A 21,493-nucleotide genomic window follows, 5' to 3' on the forward strand; every position below is an offset into this window, starting at 1 on the left:
TGAAACCAGAGAGGCTGCTCAGATGACTGCAAACCAGCCATCCTTACTTGTTTTACCACTAGTAGTGTTATAAAGACGGTGGTCCAATTTCATGAATCTTGTAGGGTTTTTTCAAATACAGCAATGTTCAAATATGCTGCCCCAGCAGAGCACACTGGACACTCAGGCATGGTGCTGGAGTTTGTCATCTCTTCCACAGCCTTCTCTAGACCTTGACACTTACCTCATGTTAGCACTTTATGCTCTGCAAAGACAGAAACAAAGTGGTCCAAATTTGGAGGAAAAAAAAATTGAGGGGAAATTTTATTTGAGGTGCTTAACAGATTACTGTTAATCTGTAGAACACAACCCCAAACTCTGACAATACTCCACAGACTTCAAATCTATCAGGCAAGTTTTTCTGTCCTTTGCTTTCATATAAACTGAATCATAAAGTATGTAGTGGGTTTTGGGGGAGTATAACTGCCCAATGGGTTCACGTTGCCTGCTGCCTAGACAGAACCAATTTATCTAGACAGGGAATTGCAATAAAGAAAGTCATTTACCCAGAGCCGGCTGTGTGGGAGACCAGAATTTTATTATTACTCAAATCGGTCTTCCTGAGCATTCTGGGACCAGAGTTTTTAAGGATAATTTGGTGGGTGGGGGCCAGTGGTTTGGTTGGGAGTTCTGATTGGTCAGGTTGGAGATGAACTCAGAGGGAGCTAAAGCATCCTCTTGAGCTGGGTCAGTTCCTGGGTGGGGGCCACAAGATCAGATGAGCTGGTTTATCCATCTGGGTGGTGCCAGCTGAGGCATCGAGTGTAGTGTCTACAAAATATCTCATGTACCGATCTTAGGTTTTACAATAGTGATTTGATCCCCAGGAACAATTTGGGGAGGTTTAGAATCTTGTAAGCTGGAGGCTGCATGACTCTTAAACCATCATTTCGAATTTTGTGGCTAATTTGTTAGTCCTGCAAAGGCAGTCTAGTCCCCAGGTAGGAAGGGGGTTTGTTTTGGGAAAGGGCTGTTATCATCTTTGCTTCACAGCTAAACCATAAACTAAGTTCGTCTCAAAGTTATTTTGGCCTGTGCCCAGGAATGAACAAGGACAGCTTGGGTGTTAGAAACAAGATGGAATCAGTTAGGTAGGATCTCTTTCGCTGTGATAATTGTCCCAGTTATAATTTTTGCAAAGTCGATCTCAGGAGCAGAGGTATAGGTTTGACTTCTTTCACTCAGTCTTACATCTATGAATTGTTCATGTTATTTATGTGGTTATTTGTTTCTGTGTGTATTCCTTTGTATGAATATAGGCCAACTTATTTATTTATTCTACTGTTGCTGAACATGTTGACCTAAAAGAAAGACGCTGAAGCACAAAATATAATTTAGAGTTTACTTGAGCCAACATGAAGACAGCTGCCTGGACGACTCACACCCAAGGAACCTTGGATCTGAGCTCCCTTTGGCCTTTGTCACAAGCAGGTTTTAAAGGTCAAAAGGGAGGACGCACGATGGACTGATAGAAAGGTGCCTGTCTGGAATTCTCATTGGTTTTCAGAAATGGCACTGATGAGAGCTTGGCTATCCGTTGTTATGGGGTGTGGGATTTGGTGTTTGGTGTGGCATTATTAGATTAATTTACACCTACCTGGGGTGATAGCAAGCAGTTTCAACAGTTGAATACATAGCTCAAAAGGAAGGAATCAGAAAGTGGTTGCTGTCTTGATTTAATGTCTCTCTGATCATGTGAAGTGGCTCACATTCCTCAGATAAAAATTCTTTTAAAAATCTTTCTTCTTGAAAGCACTGGTGATCAAAAGCTCAGCCAAGGTGTCCCTCTTTGCCAGGAAGGCTCATTCCCAGAAAGTCTTTCTCACACTAAGGGCAGGGAAGGAAATGAGAGAGAGACCTCAGTTAAGTCTACAGCTGTCACTTGTTTAATCATCTCTAGTCTTCAGATACCATAAAATCAGTTTTCTCAGAAGTAAAACAAGAAATATATAACATTAATACTTTGAGTAGAACACATATAATGCGCACAAGAATGAGATTCACAAAGAGAATCTGTATGCCAGAACAGTAAGGGAACCTATTCCATTAGGGAGCCAACTAAAAACATTGGGGAAAACATCACATCCCAGTTCTTTCATGATTTCTTGTAGCCAAATGACTTCTAATTTCTTCTAGATGACGTTCTACTTCATGGGAAGTATTTATATATGTATACGCAACAAGACATTGTAACCAGCACACATCCACCTCCCTGCTCAGCTAAATCTACCATCTAAAGCGGGCTGCTGTGGCTGCGGCTCTCCCCTTGTGTGTTCTGGGCTGTGTTGTACTAAGTGGAAGAGGAGGTCGTGGGCAAGCGTTGTGCAGAGATCACAACCAGGTGGGCAGGCGGCTGCTCTCTCCACACTATCAGTCGACAATGTACAATTCCTTTTATGAACACTTGTAAGTGCTGCTGTATCTACCCATTGTTTTTGTTTTGTTTGTTTGAGACAGACTGTCTCTCTGTCTTCCAGGCTGGAGTGCAGTGGCACGATCTTGACTCACTGCAACCTCTGCCTCCTGGGTTCAAGCGATTCTCCTGCCACAGCCTCTCAAGTTGCTAGGACTGCAGGCACATGCCACTGTGCCCAGCTAATTTTTGTATTTTTAGTAAAGACTGGGTTTCACCGTGTTGGCCAGGCTGGTCTCAAACTCCTGACCTCAGGTGATCCACCCACCTCGGCTGCCCAAAATGCTGGGATTACAGGCGTGAGCCACCGCACCCAGGTTCTACCCATTTTAAATAAGGCTAATAGTGTCTTTGAAAATATATATCATCTAAAGTGATGCAATTATCTAGTACAACCTTAGCCAGTGAATAAATAGCATTTTGTTGAGCTGTGAAAGAGGCTACAGTTTCATCAGCAATATTTCTTTCTTTCTTTTGTTTTTCTTTCTTTCTTTTTTTTAAGACACGGTCTTGCTATGTTGCCCAGGCTAGATTGCAGTGGTGCAGTCTCGGCTCACGGCAGCCTCCACCTCCCATGCTCAAGCAATCCTCCCACCTCAGCCTCCCAAGTAGCTGGGACTACAGACATGCACCACTATGCCTGGCTAATTTTGGTTTGTGTTTGTTTGTTTGTTTTGTTTGTTTGTTTAGAGATAGGGTCTCGCTATCTTGCTCAGGATGGTCCCAAATTCCTGAGCTCAAAAAATCCTCCCACCTGAGCCTCTCAAAGTGCTGGGATTACAAGTATAGTCCACCAAACCTGGACTGTTTATTTTTCTTTCAGAGAGTAGGAGTGGCTCTGTCGCCCAGGCTGGAGTGCAGTGTCTCCATCATAGCTCACTGCAGCCTGGAACTCCTGGGTTTAAATGATCCTTCCAGCTCAGCCTCTGAATCACTGGGATTATAGGCCAGAGCCACCATGCCCAATTTTTATCAGCAATGTTACCTAAGGCTAAAGAAGGATTTCTAACCATGGGAAGCAACATCCCATCAAAGCAAAAGGGTGTTCCCCCAAAAATGTATGGAGCTACTTTCTTAATGGCCAGGCAGGTAATTAGCAAATTTTCCCCAACAGGATCTCGATCTATTAATAAAATAGAGTGGTGGGCATGCCTAGTGAAAAGTTTGAGGATACTCATCCAATTTTTTTGTTTGTTTGTTTTGTTGGTTGGTTGGTCGTTTTTTTGAGATGGAGCCTTGCTCTGTCTCCTAGGTTGAAGTGCAGTGGCATAATCTTGGCTCACTGCAACCTCTGCCTCCCAGGTTCAAGTGATTCTCCTACCTCAGCCTCCTGAGTAGCTGGGAGTACATGTGAACACCACCATACCCAGCTAATTTTTGTATTTTTAGTAGAGATGGGGTTTCACAATGTTGGCCAGGCTGGTCTCGTACCCCTGACCTCAGGTGATCCACCCGCCTCGGCCTCCCCACTCATCCAATGTTGGGTTTCTTCAGAGGTATACATGTATAGGCATGACCAAATATCCTAAAAGACATTGCACTTCATCATTCCATGTCTTTAGACATTTAAGGGCCATGAATGGTGATCTCCTCCAGAGACAAAATAAATGCTGGTGCAGAACAGGTAAGTGTAGTATAATTTGGCTACATCAGCTTTCGGCATTTAAACCATGGGTCACACATGTTAGAGCAAGAGGGCAGGTTGGATCCTGATAGCAGAAGGGAGTGTTTTTCTCTTAACTTTCCAATAGCATCATAGTGTTTACCACTGTCATTTCAGAGTGAGGCAACCATTTTTTGTTTGGTTGGTTTTGTTTCTGATTTTTGGTTTTTTTCAGCCGGGGTCTCACTGTTGCCCAGGCTGGAGTGCTGTGGCAACATCACAGCCCAGTACAGTCTTGACCTCTTGACCTTCAGGGCTCAATGAATCATCCTACCTCAGCTTCCCAAGTGCTGGAGTTACAGGCACACACCACCACACCCAGCTTATTTATTTACTTTCTGAGACAAGGTCTCACTCTTTTGCCCAGGATGGACTGCAGTGATGTCAACAGGATTCACTGCAGGCTCGAACTCCTGGGCTCAAGTCATCCTCTCACCTCATACTCCTGAGTAGCTGGGACTACAGGTGGGCACCACCATGCCCAGCTAATTTTTGTATATTTTGTAGAGATAGGGTTTCATCATTTTGCCCAGGAAGCTAGTCTCAAACTCCTGGGCTCAAGTGATCCTCCTGCCTCAGCCTCCCAAAGTGCTGGGATTACAGGCAGTTATTTTGACAGTACAATTATGATGGGTTAAACTGAGACATGGGGCAGGAAGGTTAGGATGAGTCAGACAGATTCGAAAAACAGGTTGTGCTTGATGTGACCCTGGTTTGCATTGTCAGTGCAATAAGGAGGAATACTGGTGAAATTTAGCACAGGATGTACCAATGGATCATTATGGTCAAAGATGGTTGGTGGTTTAAGGTGGTGAACTCAGCACCTTGTCAAATTTCCCACAGTGGCAATGGTTTTTGAGATTCTGATCAGAGAATTATCCCTCCCTGCTGTAATCAAATTAATTAGGGAGAGTAAAACAGAAATCTGATCATAGGCATTTTGCTATATATGTACATGTATGCATGTATATGTATATACACACACATGCAATAGAACTAGTGTGCCATATCTTAAGATAATATACATATAAGGTGATTTTACCAAAACCACCAAGAGAGGACCCCTACAACTTAAAGGAGTCCTAACGGCATACGTATTCCAGTCAATAGAAAAATAGACCAACGCTTTCAGTTGCAGTAAGCACTGGAATTGTGAATAACTGGTTATACAGCTGGTATGTTTGGCAAAAGTGGACTACAACAGATGTCAGCTACTTGCCATCTTGGTCAGGAATATTGCAGGTCGCCTTTAAGTGAAAACCTCCACTGACAGATGTCCACTCTGGTAGGGATGTGAGAAACATGAATCTTTGTGTCAACGCCCTTATGTTTACTGCCACAGAGATTGGGCAATAATACCTGATGTGAGCCAGGTGCCGTGGCCCACACCTCTGGTCCCGGCTACTTGGGAGACTGAGGCACAAAGATGGCTTGACGTCAGGAGTTAAAGGCTACAGTGAGTCATAATTGCGCCACTGCATTCTGGCCTGGGCAACAGAGTGAGACCCCATCTCAAAAAAAAAATTATTATTAATAATACCTACTTGGTGCCCTCCAGTGGACTTGGAGGGAATATTTATTTGATGTTGTTTCCAGTAAGCAACATCTCCAGTTTATATGCATAATTTTTGATATTTTCACCTCCCAGCAGCTCATTATGAAAGCCATTCTTTATTAAATGGAGCTCTTGGTAAGAAGTTTTGTGAGACCTTAGCAATGATGGAGAATGTTACCTTTAAGAAGTGCCAGTTCATAAGCCCCTTCATCTAACCACTGCATGGGTCTTCCTGTTATTATTTCAAAGGGAGAGAGTGGAAGTTTTCCAGAAGCAGTGGGTGATCTCTGGCGAGGGAAGGTTAAAAGCTTCTGTTAGCTTTGTCAATTGAGTGTTTATTGTACCATTTTTGAGTTGCACCAGTTTAGAGAATTAGGGGTGACAGGCACAATGGAAATGTTGGCACGTAGGCCAAATGTTACAAATGGATCCAACTACCTGCCTGATAAAGTGTGTTCCTCGGTTGCTGTGGAGATCAGATGGCACTCCCCATGAGGAATGATTTTTTCTCATCACAGCCTGCCTGCTGCTTGGGCTGTGGCTCATCGGCATGGAAATGCTTCACCCCAGTGATTACCACCAGAAGGTATCTGTGACCCTGAGATGTAGACAGCTGGATAAAGTCTAACTGCCACGTCTCAAAGGGTGCTAAAGATACAATGTCCCTGTGACCCATGAAGGGATCTTCCAGGATTATGTTTGGGACAGAACAGACAGTACCACAAGAATAAACCCTTTGTGCAATCGTAGACGATGGTTTTCCATACACTGCTTTTCCCATGCTGTCATTTTGTCTGAATTCCAACAAGTCAGCTTATGAACTACTTTAAAAAGGGTAATTGAAGCCTAAGGGGTGGATCATTGTATCATTGGGCCCATATCATATGCTGTTTCTGAAAAAAAAGAAAAAAACAAAACTTGTTCCCTTTATCTTTCCAGAGATCTATCTCCGGCTTCGGAGATCCCATATGTGCTTCTCCTAATAAGGTTTTCAATGGGTCATAAGTCAGCAGGGTCATTTAGAGAAGTTCTGAGTCTGATGTCACCTTCAGAGCTGCATTCTTAGCTGCCGCATCAGCAAAACGGTTGTCCTTGCTCTCTGGAGTATCTAATTTTGAATGACCAGTAATTTTGATGATGGCCAAAGATTTGGGTTTTCAAATTGCTTCTAAGAGGTAAGAGACTTACTGGTAATTTTTGTTGGGTGGACCTGGTGAAATAAGAAATCTATGTTGCTTCTAAACCATTCCCAAATCATCACCTTCTCCAAATGCATCTCTGTGGTCAGTGTAAATGTTAGGTTGACGCGGGAGGATTGATTGAGTCCAGGAGATCAAGACCAGCCTGGAAACCACACTGAGACCTCCTCTCTATAAAAAGTCAGAGAATTAGCCGGGTGTGGTGGCATGCACCTGTAGTCTCATCTACTTGTAGGCTCAAGTGGGAGGACTGCTACAGCCCAGGCGTTTGAGACTGTGGTGGGCCATGATGGAGCCACTGCACTCCAGCATGGGTGACAGAGTGAAACCCTGTCTCAATACATACATACATACATACATACATAAATTATTTTCAACCATTTAAAATAGCAATGACAGATTTGTTTGGCCTTTTAAGTGCATTGCTGAATTATCCTCCAATCTACATCTAAATCTAAAGCAGAGCCTGCTTTAGAAAGAGAAGAGGAAAATGTATTTCAATTTAGAAAAGGGAAGTCTTTTACAATATTCTTAATTCACATTACGGTGAAGTAGTATACATAATGGTAGGCTCCCCTCTTCCCGTGGGTTTTACCATGAAAGGGGCTGCTAGAACAGAAGTTTCAGGGAAGAGGTCAGAGCCCTGGGGACTTTCCTCAGGTAATGGTGATGGAAGAAGAGGCAAGGCAGGACAGGAAGGCTCAGGTAAGAAAGACTATGCAGGTGCAGGGGCAGGAGAAGGAGCAGTTGGAAGTGAAAGAGATAAAGCCTCCTCAATATTTCTCAATTCAGAAAAAGTGTCATATATCCCTAATTTATATCCTCAATGGAGGCAATTTTCTCAGAAATTCTTTTAGAAAGTTCTAGGTATCATTGGAAGTAAGTCTCCCATTTAATTTGCCTGATTCTAACACCAAATTTTTCCAATTGTGTGCCCTAATAAATTATTTTGGACATTTCAAAAGATCCCCATTTTCTCCATTCTACTTACTAGTTTTTCTGGTTAGGTGGGTCGGGTTTCTCGGATATTTACAAGAGGATGCTTCATAAGTATTATACAGAAACCCAGCTGGTGGTTCTAAAGGCGGTTGTTTCTTCAAAGTGTGCTCAGATTTTGAAGCTTGATTTCCCATAATTCAGGAGCTTTGCAAAGATGACCAAGGCCTGCAATGTGATTTGGGTCACGGTGCGGTGCTCATGAAGTCACTCCTACAGATAATACCGGAGTTGTGTATCGCTGTCTCAGTGGTTACCACTGTTTCTAACCACCAGGTGGCCACAGAATGCATGTGCTCTGGGGGACCCGTCCCACATACACCCTCCCAGAAGAGCAGGAAAGGGGGTTCATAAAGACATTCTTCTGAAGGGAAATGCTCTATGAGGCCGCCTTCACATGGTGAGTAGTGATTGTGACACCTCTGCAGCATCCCTGGTCACTTGGAGCACCTGAATGGGTCAGCGGAAGCAGATCACTTCTTTTCTTCAGGGCTGGAGAACACACCTCCATGAATTTTCCAGCCAAGGACTAACCGGGGCCGGGCGCAGTGGCTCACGCCTGTAATCTCAGGCTGAGGTGGGCAGATCACCTGAGGTCAGGAGTTCAAGACCAGCCTGACCAACATGGAGAAAACCCATATCTACTAAAAATACAAAATTAGTTGGGCGTGGTGGCACATGTTTGTCATCCCAGCTACTCAGGAGGCTGAGGCAGGAGGATTGCCTGAACCTGAGAGGTGGAGGTTGCGGTGAGCCGAGATCGTGCCATTGCACCCCACCCTGGGCAACGAGAGCAAAACTCCATCTCAAAAGAAAAAAAAAAAGAACTAACAAGAATTAGTCACAAATGAAAAGCTAAGTTTGAACTTTCATAAAAGCATGCTACAGAAAACAAAACCACCAATGTCTACCTGCCAATACCTTGACCCAGACCTTCCTGACGAGGGACAGAGACAGAAAAGGCAGCAGCTTTCCACACAGCGCTTTACCTGACTGTGACCCAAACTTTCTGACCTGAGGCAGAGGTGGAAAGGGCAGTTTTTCCTCCTGAAACTCAAGTCTCTTACCCACAGGGTAGACAGAAAACCTCCATTGTAGGAAGGGAAGGCTGGAAAGGACAACTCAAGCAAACTCCAGGCCTTCAACCAAAGAGTGGGCAGGTCCAGATTTCAGGAGGATTCACCACTTACTGCCATCTGTTTCTCTCAGTCAGAGCTCGAGGACTTCAGAGCTGGCCAGGCACCCAGTCCAGGAGGAATGTGGTGTGATCTGAGGGACGAAAATAGATGTGCCATTGTAGACTAAGAGAGCTTCTAAGGTTAAGGAAACAAAAGTTACCTACAGGTCAAGGATTCAGGGCTGGACTGGTACAGCAACTTCCTAAATTTCTATGGCTACAAGAAAAACCACACTCTTGCTAAACTCCTTAACAATAGGAGCTAGCAGGCAAATTGTCAAAATCTTCCCAACAATTCTCAACTGGATTTACAACCCAGATCACTAGACCTCTGATGGGACAGAGGAGTGGCCTTCCATTCTCTCCTGATAAGCAACTGCAGACCTCAAGCTAGTTTCAGCCATGTCACAGGGACTGCACACAAACCGACTTCGTGTGCAGTAGTTCATCTTTTGACATAATGAGCCAATTTCCACCTCATTTTAATGCTAAAATCCCTTCCCAATGTGAAGATGGGGTATATGTTACATATATGTACCCATTGCACATGAGCTCAATACCCCTCAGAAGTATGTATGGCCTTTCCCCCAAACCTACTGAATATATATGACTCTATTGTGTGATATATATGCCCTGTGAGGCACACAAACCAACCTGCCCTCTCTCTCTCTCTGAAGAGAAAGCACCTCTTCAAAGATATCCACCAGAGACTGTCTCTTCCTGGACTGAAAACTGATCTCACCAATAAAATTCTTACTACTATTTAGCCATCCTGGAGGCCTTGGAGAGGACAGTCAGATGGTCAGAGACGAGTCGCTCTGAATCCTGCTCCCAGGGCCAAAAACGCTGACCTAGAAGGAAGGTGCTTAAACACAAAATATGATTTAAAGAGTTTGCTTGAGCCAATGTGAGGACATTTGCCCAGAAGACTCAGACCCAAGCAATCTTGGATGTGGGCTCCATTTGTCCTTTGTTACGACTGGGTTTCTAAAGACCAGAAAGGGGGACCGGGGGAGGCTGGTACAGAATTGCTTGTCAGGAACTCCCTGAGGTTTACAGAAATAACATTGATTAGTGATTAACTACACATTGTTCAGCTATAGGGAGTGAGAGATGGTGTCCAGTACACCATGTTTAGGTTACTTTGTGGCTACGTGTGGCGATAGCAAGCAGTTTCAATAGATGGATACACAGCTTCAAAACCGGGAAGAAGGACGTGGGTTGCTGTCTCATTTTAATGCCTAACTCTGGGCTTGTTAATTTGAAAGCACTCACTTTCCTCACATAAAAGTTCTTTTCTTTCCTCAGACATTTGAATTTTTTATAATTTAGGAATATTTTGAATAAATATGAACTTTTTACATGTTTTTTGGTAAAGTGTACTCACATCTTTCTCTAGAAATAGAAATTCCAATAGAAATATAATGCCAGGCATATTTGTACTTTTAAATATATTAGTAGACATATTTTAAAAAGTAAAAAGAAAGAGGTGATTTTTTATAATATGTATTCAATTAAATATGTTAAAAATATTATCATTACCCCATGTGACACTAGCAAGATTTCAACTGTTCAACAGCTGCCCATGATTTGTGGCTATTGTATTGGAAAGTACAAGTCTATGGGGTAGAAAAGTCGAATTGCTGGGTCATAGCATATATGTATGTGTGTTTTACCATTAGAGTATACTGCCAAACAATTTTCCAAAGGTTTTGAACTTATTTATACTCTTGCCAGAAATGAGTAGGAGACTATAGTGCTTCCATTGTGCCAAAATCCGGGAAAGTATTTTTTTTTAAAGTCGAGTTTATTGAGGTATATGAGTTTATTGAGGTACATTAAAAAATTCAATATGTAGGGCCATGTGAGGTGGCTCATGTCTGTAAATCCAGCACTTTGGAAGGCCGAGGTGGGAGAATCACTTGAGGTCAGGAGTTTGAGATCAGCCTGCCCAACATGGTGAAACTCCATAAAAATATAAAAATTAGCCAGGTGTGGTAGGGGGCACCTGTAGTCCCAGCTACTTGGGAGGCTGAGGCAGGAGGATCATCTGCACTCTGGAGGCTGAAGTTTCAGTGAGCATCCTTGCACCACTGCACTCCAGCCTTGGTGACAGAGTGAGACTATGTCTCAGAAAAAGAAAAAGAAGTTTTTATATATATGTATACACACACACACACATATATATACACACACATACACACACACACATACATACATATATGTTGTGAACCCAACAAGCAACACCATTCTCCAAGCAAAGTAATATAGAGAGAGAATCTTAAGGCAATCAAAAGTATTTATTATTATCTATAAACTATTTAATCTTAAAGCAATCAAAATTATTTATTATTTATTATCTCATTGTTATCAAAATTATTTATTAACTCCATATAATCATTAATATTAGTCATGGAATTTAAAATTAACTATAGATCTTGAAATTATACATTGAGCTGACATTTAATAGAGGATGATGGCATCATGTATTAGATGACATCTAAATATGTTTATGAAGAAATTGTAAGTGGAATAATTCAGTCTCTTAGTTTCTAGAATTATCTCCTTTTAAAGATATTACCTACTAAATTAGTAACCGAGTCCAAAGCTCACCCTGCTTGCTGCATGACAGCCAAGAAATCAGGAGACACAAGGTATTGGGGCAGGGAAGGTGACTTTATTTCAGAGAGCTGGCAAACCATGAAGATGGTGAACTACTGTCCTAAAGAAACATCTCAAGTTAACAAAAATGTCTGGCTTCTTGTATATTAGGGAAAGGAGAAAGAAGCAGGGGATTGAGGTTAAGAGGTGGCTGACACTCCCAGACATCTGGGCAGCAGTGAGGGCTCAAGGGGATTTTGAACCTTCTTTCTCCTTGGTCAGGTCACCTGAACAGAACATGTTCTGTGTGCACATATCCCTTGTGTGCACATATCCCTTAGCTCCTCAGGGGTTAGTTTTGGAAAGGGACCTTTACATCCCTGCATTATTATTATCATCATTATTATTAAGCCTGAATTTCACTCTTGTTGCCCAGGCTAAAGTGCATTGATGCGATCTTGGCTCACTGCAACCTCCACCTCCCAGCTTCAAGTGATTCTCATGCCTCAGCCTCCCAAGTAGCTGGGATTACCGGCATGCACCACCAGATCCAGCTAATTTTGTATTTTTAGTAGAGACGGAGTTTCACCATGTTGGCCGGGCTGGTTTTGAATCCCTGACCTTAGGTGATCCAAAGTGCTGGGATTACAGGCGTGAGCCACTGTGCTTGGCCTAATTACCTAATTTTTAAAAATTTGTAGAGACGGGAGTCTCACTATGTTGCTCAGGCTGGTATGGAACTCCAGGCCTCAATTGGTTTTCCCGCCTTAGCTGCCTAAAGTGCTGAGAATACAGGCGTGAGCCACCACACCCAGCTTAATTTTCTTTTTTTTCTTTTTTCTTTCTTTTTTTTTTTTTTTTTTTTGAGTCGGAGTCTCGCTCTGTCGCCCAGGCTGGAGTGCAGTGGCATGATCTCGGCTCACTGCAAGCTCCACCTCCCGGGTTCACGCCATTCTCCTGCCTCAGCCTCTGGAGTAGCTGGGACTACAGGCGCCGCCACCTCGCCCAGCTAGTTTTTTGTACTTTTTAGTAGAGACAGGGTTTCACCGTGTTAGCCAGGATGGTCTCGATCTCCTGACCTGGTGATCCACCCGTCTCGGCCTCCCAAAGTGCTGAGATTACAGGCTTGAGCCACCGCGTCCGGCCTAATTTTCTTATTTTAATTTTATATACATAATTATTACTGTGCTTAAGATAATCAGGCAGTAATTTCTTTAAAGTTTTAGAGGCTTAATTTATCTATTCACTCCACTGAAAGAGTATGCCAATTGGTTTCACAAGAAAATATATTTATACATTAGAAAAATTCCTTCCACCAAACAAGCGGGCATTCGAAAGCAAATAATTTGGTTATGTAACATCATTTAAGGTGAAACCAGAGGCAATGGTGTCTATTAACAATGCTTATCAGTGAGGGAAACAAACTGAAAAATGAACTTTATTAGATCCTTGGAAAACCCCCACTGCTGAAAATCTGAGTAACTCTGTGATACTCTTTTGAGTCTGGTGAATAATTTCTTTTCATTCATTTTCATTAAGGGCTGAACTTCCTTACTGTTCTAGAGGTTGTTAAATTTGATTTGTATAGTTGTGAGAAGTGCTCAAATTGCTGATTCAATTGCTTACTTGTGATCATGTCTCTCTTTTTCCTCCTTTCTGTGGTGTAATTTAAACTTAATCCTTAAAGGGCATATATTTGAATTTTTCAGCTGGTTAGAAACCGGAATATACAAATCAAAGAAAGCTGTTCCTTACATGCTGCAGATTCAGTTTTCTTCCCATATTACAATCTCCTTCAGGGTTAGTAATTTGTTAAGGCCAAGAGCTCCTATGGAATGAAATTCAGTTGGGGGTGAGGGGCACTGAGTAGTAAGATCATCTTTATAATAGAGATGCCACTCTTACAGATATTGACAGCTATTGGGCCCATAAAATTGTTACCAAACATTGGAAAGATGAGATGTGAGCAACTTCCCCATTTGCTGCAGTCTCAAATATCAGGAAATACCACTATCCTCAGGACAATGAATAAACAATCAAAAAAGACTCACAGACTAAATTAACTGTCAGGTTTTGCCAAACAGGGACTGGATTCTTGCCAAACACCAGCCAACAGAGATTGTCCTGAGAAATTCATTTACCAGAAACCTACACTGATGCCATTGATGGAAGAAAACAACGATGCATATGAGAGAGAGAGAGAGAGAGAGAGAGAGAGAGAGAGAGAGACGATGCAAACGAGAGAGAGAGAGAAAGGACTTGTCCAATGATCATACTTAGTATTTAAAAGCAAAAGAGCTCAGTTTCTGCTCATGAAAACAGAAGAACTGAGGAAACAAGAGCCAATAGCTCCAAGGATCCAGGTCTGCACCAGGGGCCTGTTAGGTGCAGGATTCTGTTGGCTCCAATGATGGGTCTCAGATGGGCTAATTTTTATAGACATAGCCTCTGAAAGAAATCAGTCGAGGAATCATATAGAGACACTTATCTACATGCTCATTCTCCATTACTATAGAAGGGAGAACTGGCATTAGATTGTTTTCAGCGAATAAAAGTAAAATCAAGATTTATAAAGAAAAGAGGAAAGAGGAGGAGAAAAAAAAATGCCTGGGACCATTGTGATTTTGCTTTCTTTGGATAAGCGACTTGGCAGAAAGCTATCAAAGAGGTCACTGTGACCTGTCTTCTCTGGACCCATGTGACTTGGTCACCACAGGAAACAATGACAAGCCAGACACAGTGACTCATGACTGTAATACCAGCACTTTGGGAGGCTGAGGCAGGAGTATTGCTTGAGCTCAGTTGGAGAGCAGCCTGGTCAATGTGACGAAACACCATCTCTACAAAAAAATACAAAAATTAGCCAGGCATGTTGGTGTATGCTGGTAGTCCTAGCTACTCAGGAGACTGAGGTGGGAGGATCACCTAAGCCCAGGAAGGCTGAGGCTACAGTGAGTTGTCATCTTGCCACTGCACTCCAGCCTGGGTGACAGAGTGAGGCCCTGTCTTGAAATAAACACATTTTAAAAAGAAACAGGGCTGACCACGGTGGCTCATGCTGGTAATCTCAGCACGGAACTTCGGGATACTGAGATAGGAGGATCACTTGAGCTCAGGAGTTGGAGACCAGCCTGGACAACATAGTGAGAACACATCTCTACAGAATTATTATTTTTAATACCCAGCTATGATGGTGCATACTTGTAGCCGCAGCTACTTGGAAGGCTGAGGCAGGAGGATCACTTGAGCCCAGGAGTTTGAGGCTACAGTGAACTATGATCATGCAACTGCACTGCAGCCTTGGCAACAGAGGAAGACCTTGTCTCAAAAAATAAAATAAAATAAAATAAACATAAAATGTCTTAGAAGTTTAGCTGTCCATCCTATGCAACAGAATATCTGTGTGTAATGTCCACCATGTTCTTCTGTTGTATTGTCCCCTTAGTTAAGCCAGGAAGGCACCTGTCCCCTTATTAGAATGTCATGGGCACATGGCCAGCACCGTGGCTCATGCCTGAAATCCCAGCACTCTGGGAGGCTGAGGCAGATGGATCGCTTGAGCCCAGGGGTTGAAGACCAACCTTGGCAACATAGCAAGACTCTATCTCTAAAAAAAAAAAAGAAAAAGAAAAAGAAAATAAAAAGTTACTCTGGAGGCTGAGGTGGGAGGATCACTAGAGCTCAGGGGATGGAGGTTGCAGCAAGCTGAGATCACACCATCCTGGGTGACGAGTGAGACCTAGTCTAAAATAAAGTTGGGGGGCGTGTGGACAAAGTTTGTTGTGCCAGCAAGTAAATGAAGAAAGGGACAGTATTAGTGTTGAGAAATAAATTGGAATATGATTTGGTGCCTTTCCCACAGAAGATAAATTTGCTCAATTTGCTGAAGTTAGAGGCATTATATAAGGCCCATTGCAGTGGCTTATGCCTGTAAATCCTAGCACTTTGGGAGTCCTCGGAGCTACTGGAGCCCAGGAGTTTGGAGACCAGCCTGTGCGACATGGTGAAACCCACTGTCTACAGAACATACAAAATATATCAGCGCATGATGGCCCGCACCTGTAGTCCCAGCTACTGGGAAGGCTGAGAGATGGGAGGATCGCTTGAGCCTGAGAAGACGAGCTGGATTCTTTGTAATCCTAAAATCATGAAGCCAACCTCATTTCAAACATATTTTGAAAAGGGTTAAGTAAATCATGCACAAACTGAGGGAAAAATACTGTTTTCAAAAATGATGGAGAGGATTATTATGATGATGAATGATTCCACTGGTCACATTATTGATAGAGCAATCACTAAATTCAGGCCCATCCTGGGGATAGGACACCTCTCTAGGCCTCCTATTAAAAATGAAAAGAATGAGGTTCGTCTACAACCCATCCAAGCTTATAAGGGGCAGCATGAGGATTTTATCACACCAGAAGTGACTCGTTTGGTCTCTGATTCTTGCACACAGGCACAAGACAACCTGACATTTCAGGAGATGCTCTGTCAGAATTGTATCTCTGAATGGGGTGGCCCTTCACAGGAATCCCTGTTAACTGTGACTAGAATCCTGAGAAGAGAAAACCCTTCCTGAAATGGGCATATCCCTGGCTGGCCTGGAACCAACCTTTCGGACTTAGGACTATGGGAAGAATAGGGGGAGATTCTCTAGTGATGATAATATATGAGCTCTTTAAAAGCTAGAGCAGGCGTCCCTGGGTGGGCTTGAACTACCCACTGTTCGGTTAATAGCCGAACGCGCTAACAGATTGCGCCGCAGAGACAGGTACTAGTGAATCCACTGGGCGCTATAGGCAGGGCGCACTCACCATACTCCCCCATCCCTTCCAGCCTAAGGGCCCGCCTGGCAGGACTACTGACCAACGCCTTGGAAAACCGGAGAGATTAGAGCAGTGAGTCGCGCTGGTCACGTTGGACACCTGCGCGTTGGGAGATTCTGGAGCCAGAAGGACAGCCGAATGGCCTTCGCCCGCCCTGCCCCTCGCCTGCTTCAGAAGCCCCCGGAAACGCCCTGGTCCGCGGTCCGGGCCAGAGCCACCAGGGGGCCCAAGGGAAGCTGAACGCCCAGTGGGCTACCTGGATGGCTCTTCTGGTTCTTTGCGCCGCCTTCACCCAGTGAGGGAGCCTGTGCCCATCCGGCCCAGTCGCTCTCTGGGCCGCTGCGGAGCTGCCACTGCCATCTGTGGATCCTGTGTCCCTCACGGGGGCTCCACCAGGGCAGGGATGGTGGTGAGGGTGGCTCGTGGATCCCCTTGCGTGGAGCAGGGTCTGGCACTCACCAGGGCACACGATGAGGACTTGTTGAATGAATCCATCGTCGCCTTTATCTTTTAGTCCTTTGAAGAGCCTTGAGAATGGAAATCATAAGAGATTTTTCCATTAGGAAGTTCTTTGTACAAGGCGTTTATTCAGGTTGATTTCTCGGCATCCCCCGGGGCGGGCAATGGGCAGGGCCTCCAGTGTACCTTCTGCCCGGTGGAACCGGGGAAGGCTCAGCTGGGCGGTGGTCTGGCGGTGGTAGGTGGTGGGGCGGGAGGGCGATAGCTGGGGAAGGGGAAAGCAAAAGCAGGGAAAGAAGCTGGGGAGCAGTGGACCAGACATGCAGATCTCCTGAAAGCCTCGTGCAGAGGCACAGGCGGGATCTTCTGGAGGTGAGAATTGTTTTTTTATTGTGGCAGAATGGGGAGGAATTGAGGGGAAAATGGAGATGAACCTGAAAGAGCCCCAAACGTGTGTACCTCCCCAAGAATAAGATCTTCCAGAAGAACGAGACAGAAAACTAGGCGTCTGGGACCCCTGAAATCCTTGGAGGAGTAGCATCCTCATAACCCTCTGTGTTCCTTTTAACAGAAGGATTTGCTTCCTGGGGATGAGCAATCAAGCTGAAGGTAAATATCTAAAAGAAATGACACTTAACGGTTAGACAGGCATCCATTGTCCCAGTCCAAAGTGAGACAAGACAGTATACTCTATTAAAAAAGAAACTATGTGTGTTTCCAGAGCAACACATTTAAAACCATAGTATTAATATATATAATCCTTCAGCAAAAACTACAGACTTAAGCTGATGATAGCTTAAATCGAATGATGTGTCCTGACTGTATCAGTGGAGAGAAAAACTTGACCAAGAATGGATCTAGGATAAAGCCCATTGTAACCTGGGGAAATAATCAGGAGAGAGGTATGAATTGGGGGACGGGGAAAAAGGGAAATCAGCTTTGTTTTGCTCCATAGAAAAGAAAAAGTCAGAGAGAGAGAGAGAAAAAGCCTTATCACTGTGAGTGCATGACTGAGAATTTAAAATACATTGAGTCACAAGGTTTTGCCTAAAAAAAAGATAGAGAGGAAATGTGCTGGGACTGTACTTCAGCATCCTCTGTATTTCCTCTGAATAGTTTAAATAAAATCATAATATTTACCATAAACTCTGTGGACATGCTCACACAGAGTCCAGGAAAGCAATAAATTAGTATTATGCAAATTGTTTTCCACAGAAATACAGTCCTTGTATATCTTCAGTAGCCCACCAGGGAAGGGCAGGGCGTGTATCTAGGAGGCACAATTAGACCAGATTGTACTACTTCAGGTTCAACTGGAGGATAGTGTCCTTGACGGCAGCAAAGACAAAGTGGATATTCTCGGTGTCTGTGGCGCATGTGAAGTGGGAGTAGATAATTTTGTCACTGTCTGGGTTCAGGTCCACGAACATCTTCAGAAGGAATTCCAGGGCTGCCTGGGCATCTCTCTGGGGTCCATCATATTCTGGGAAGTAGTCGACTAGATGGGAATACATGATTTTCTCCTCTAGAAGATCTTTCATGTTTAAGAACAGAATAAACGAGGAGTTCTGGAACCAGGGACATGTGATAATTGTTCTAAAGATAGCCTTGCTTTCCTCCATTCGGTTCTCATCGTCTGACTCCACGAGAACTTGATCATATTCACTAAGCACTACTAGAAACATGATAGAGGTGACATTTTCAAAGCAGTATATCCATTATCTTCTCTCTGACTTTGGGTCCCCTACATCGACCATTCTGAAAATGACACTTTGTAAATCAAAGGGTTGTTCGATGATCCCTGAGGTGGAGACTCAAACTCTAAGCACATCTTCTTGCGTGGGCAGGTAGGCAGGGTCAGCTACGCGTCCAAGTCATTGAGATAGTATTTGGTAGAGTCAGATAATTGATATTCTCGTCTATCATAGCATTCCTGGATTCCAGGATCATTCCATAAACGCTTTATTGCATCTACATATGGATTCTCAAAAGCAGACACGTTCTCCACATCAGCTTCTCGAACTAATTGTGGATGAGCCTTACCGTGCTCATACTTGTACTGGATCTTGAGTGTGTCCATGGCTCTGATCATGGCCTGCATGGCCATGAAGATGTTCTGACAAACCAGCTTGGTGAAGCCCCTTTTATCTTCATTAGAGTATCCTGACCCATGGATGATTCTCATCTGCTTGATAAATGTGCTCTTGCCACTCTCTCCTATCCTGAGCAGCAACAGCTTGAGCTCCCGGCGGGCGACCCGCTTGTGCCTGCGGAGCTGCTGCTCGATCTGGTCGTTGATCGGTCGTTCTTCCTTGGCCTCCTCGCTCAGGCAGCACGCCTTGATGAACTCCAGAGTCATTCCTCCAACGTGCCTCCGCTGCAGCCCTGCCGGGACCCCCTGCTCACAGAGCGCACACACACCCTCCCGCCCTCGCTCCCCCGTGGCAGCTGTGGCCACCGAGCCCCAGCTGCCCGGGCGCACATCCGGGGCGAGCTCCGGGAACCGCCGCGGGGGCGGCGGCCACGGCCGGGGCCACCAGTTGGGCAGTGGGCGCAGCGGGAGCGGAGGGCCTGGGCCGACGGGAGAAGGGAGGCGGGCGCGGGAGGCAGGCGCTGGTTCGGGAGGCAGGCCCTGGTTCCGCGGGCGGGGGCGCATGAGAGAAGGCCGCCGCTATCCGCCTCGCTCAGACGCCCTCGCCTATTTTCCCGGGAAGTGGCGGCCAGCCTCGCCCCACTAGCCGCCGCCGCCGCCGCCAGCGAGGCTGCCCTACGCCGTGTGCCTGGCGGTGAGAGCTCATCCATCGGCATGTCCCCGCAGCGAGCGGCCGCCGACGGCTCCCCGCGCCGGGCGCGCCTGCTCCTCGCCGCCGCCTGACATGGCTCCCGAGGCCCTGTTCGCGCCCACTGCCCGGCTTGCGCGCAGACTCGGTTCCCCTGATTTGGGGTTCTTAGTGCTGAGTTTTAACATTTCTCATTCCCATGTACAAGGTGAGGGTTAAAGTTTGATTTTTTGGGTTGCTCAAATACTGTCCCAAGAGAAAATTCTGTGTATAAATGGCGTATTAAAGCAATGCTTCCGGCAGAAAGGGGCAATGGAGTTTGGGATGGAGGAAGGAATGGCAAATCACTCAAACTGCGTGATTCCATGCACAGAATCCTGTGTTTAGCAGCTCACATCATGCACTTGGAGGGGGATAAGGAGGCTGGGTTCTCCTGCGGCCTTGAAAGGGACTCTCAGGACAGCAGTAGTGGGAACAGAGCAGAGTTCAGAGAGCAAACAGGCGATGGGGACCAGAAGGGTCTGGCAGGGTGGCAGCCCATGGGACACAGAGGTAGACCAGACAGAGGTGACAGCAGCTGCTGGAGATAACAAATAGGGAAGAGAAAAGCAGTGGGGGGAAGGAGCTGTCATCATAGGCAGGGAAATAAGGAGTGAGTGCAGCTAAGAGCCATAGATGCGATTACCTTTGTACCCTAAGCTTGCAGGCCAAGGAATCTGCATGCCAGTCTCCACTTCCTGAACGGTAGTTTTCTTTTGATCATCTTTGGTTTTAGGACACTTGAGACATGAATGTGGCCAATGACTTGATGCTCATGTGTGTTGTCAGCTGAGCCTTCAAGAGCATCACCTTCCAGCTGGGGAGGGTTCTTCATTCCAGGAGGCTCTAAACCCAGCTCTGAAAATGAAACCACACCCAACAGGGTTCACTGTTATCCATGATCTTACTGTGACTTTCTCTTCCACCCAAGAGGATCATCAGAGAAGGAAAATGGCCTTGAACAAGAAAGTCCAAGGGGTAAAGGGAAATCAAGAAAGACATTTTGGTATTTTCTGTATTGTTGATTTTTCATGCATCACTCATTAATGACAAGATTGCCAGGAGGAAAAGGTGATCCCAACTGACAAACATATTCAAAAAACTTAGGATTAATAAACACAGATAGCTTACAGGTAGATAAGGCAAAGGCAAGGAAATCACACTGGATAGACTGTGTTCTGGGAGGGAGGAGATTCTAAAAATCAACATTAAATGAACATATGAGAGAGGAGAATTGGATGCACTAAACATGGGATATTGATGAAATGATCATACAGATAGGTATAATGCATATATCTACATTTTATTAAAAACATATGCCAAATATGCATAATGTATATGACAAATGACATAAATGCATATATTTATATATAAAAATCTACTGGAAGAAATTACATAGGGATGTGGAAGATGTTGAATTAACATTATAGTCACTATCATTATAATCTGGTCCATTGAAATTGGAAAAACATTTAGAAAAATAAGATGAATGAGAGAGGGAAGATGTGGTGAGAAACAAATGCCCTGTTAGACAGCAGGGAGAAGTCACCAGGTAAAGGAGAATGAAACAAAAGGCTTTCACTCTGTCCTCTTGCCTGGAGTCTGGTTAGTGCTCTGGTCTCCTGGGGAAGCCAGCAGGTAAGAGTGTTGGAGCCAGGTGGATGAATCCTGACTGGGGGTGTGGGAATCCATGAAGAAGGAAAAGAGACATCAGTGGGAAGAAATCAGTTTAAATACTCAAAGTTA

General features: G+C 44.6%; 1 protein-coding gene and 1 pseudogene across 1 annotated transcript; both read right to left on the reverse strand.

The window, feature by feature from the left end:
- Nucleotides 1–9,836: 9,836 nt before the first annotated feature.
- Nucleotides 9,837–17,469, reverse strand: LOC117074141. The gene is given in 5 exon segments (XM_033195360.1): nucleotides 9,837–9,893; nucleotides 16,458–16,691; nucleotides 16,693–16,996; nucleotides 17,115–17,193; nucleotides 17,388–17,469. Coding segments are annotated over 5 exon segments (756 nt in total).
- LOC117075487 lies at nucleotides 17,351–19,328 on the reverse strand (annotated as a pseudogene).
- Between the last annotated feature and the right edge of the window lie 2,165 nt (nucleotides 19,329–21,493).

The sequence above is a fragment of the Trachypithecus francoisi genome, unplaced genomic scaffold (genome assembly GCF_009764315.1).
Source record: "Trachypithecus francoisi isolate TF-2019V2 unplaced genomic scaffold, Tfra_2.0 Lachesis_group5, whole genome shotgun sequence".
Lineage (NCBI taxonomy): Eukaryota > Metazoa > Chordata > Mammalia > Primates > Cercopithecidae > Trachypithecus > Trachypithecus francoisi.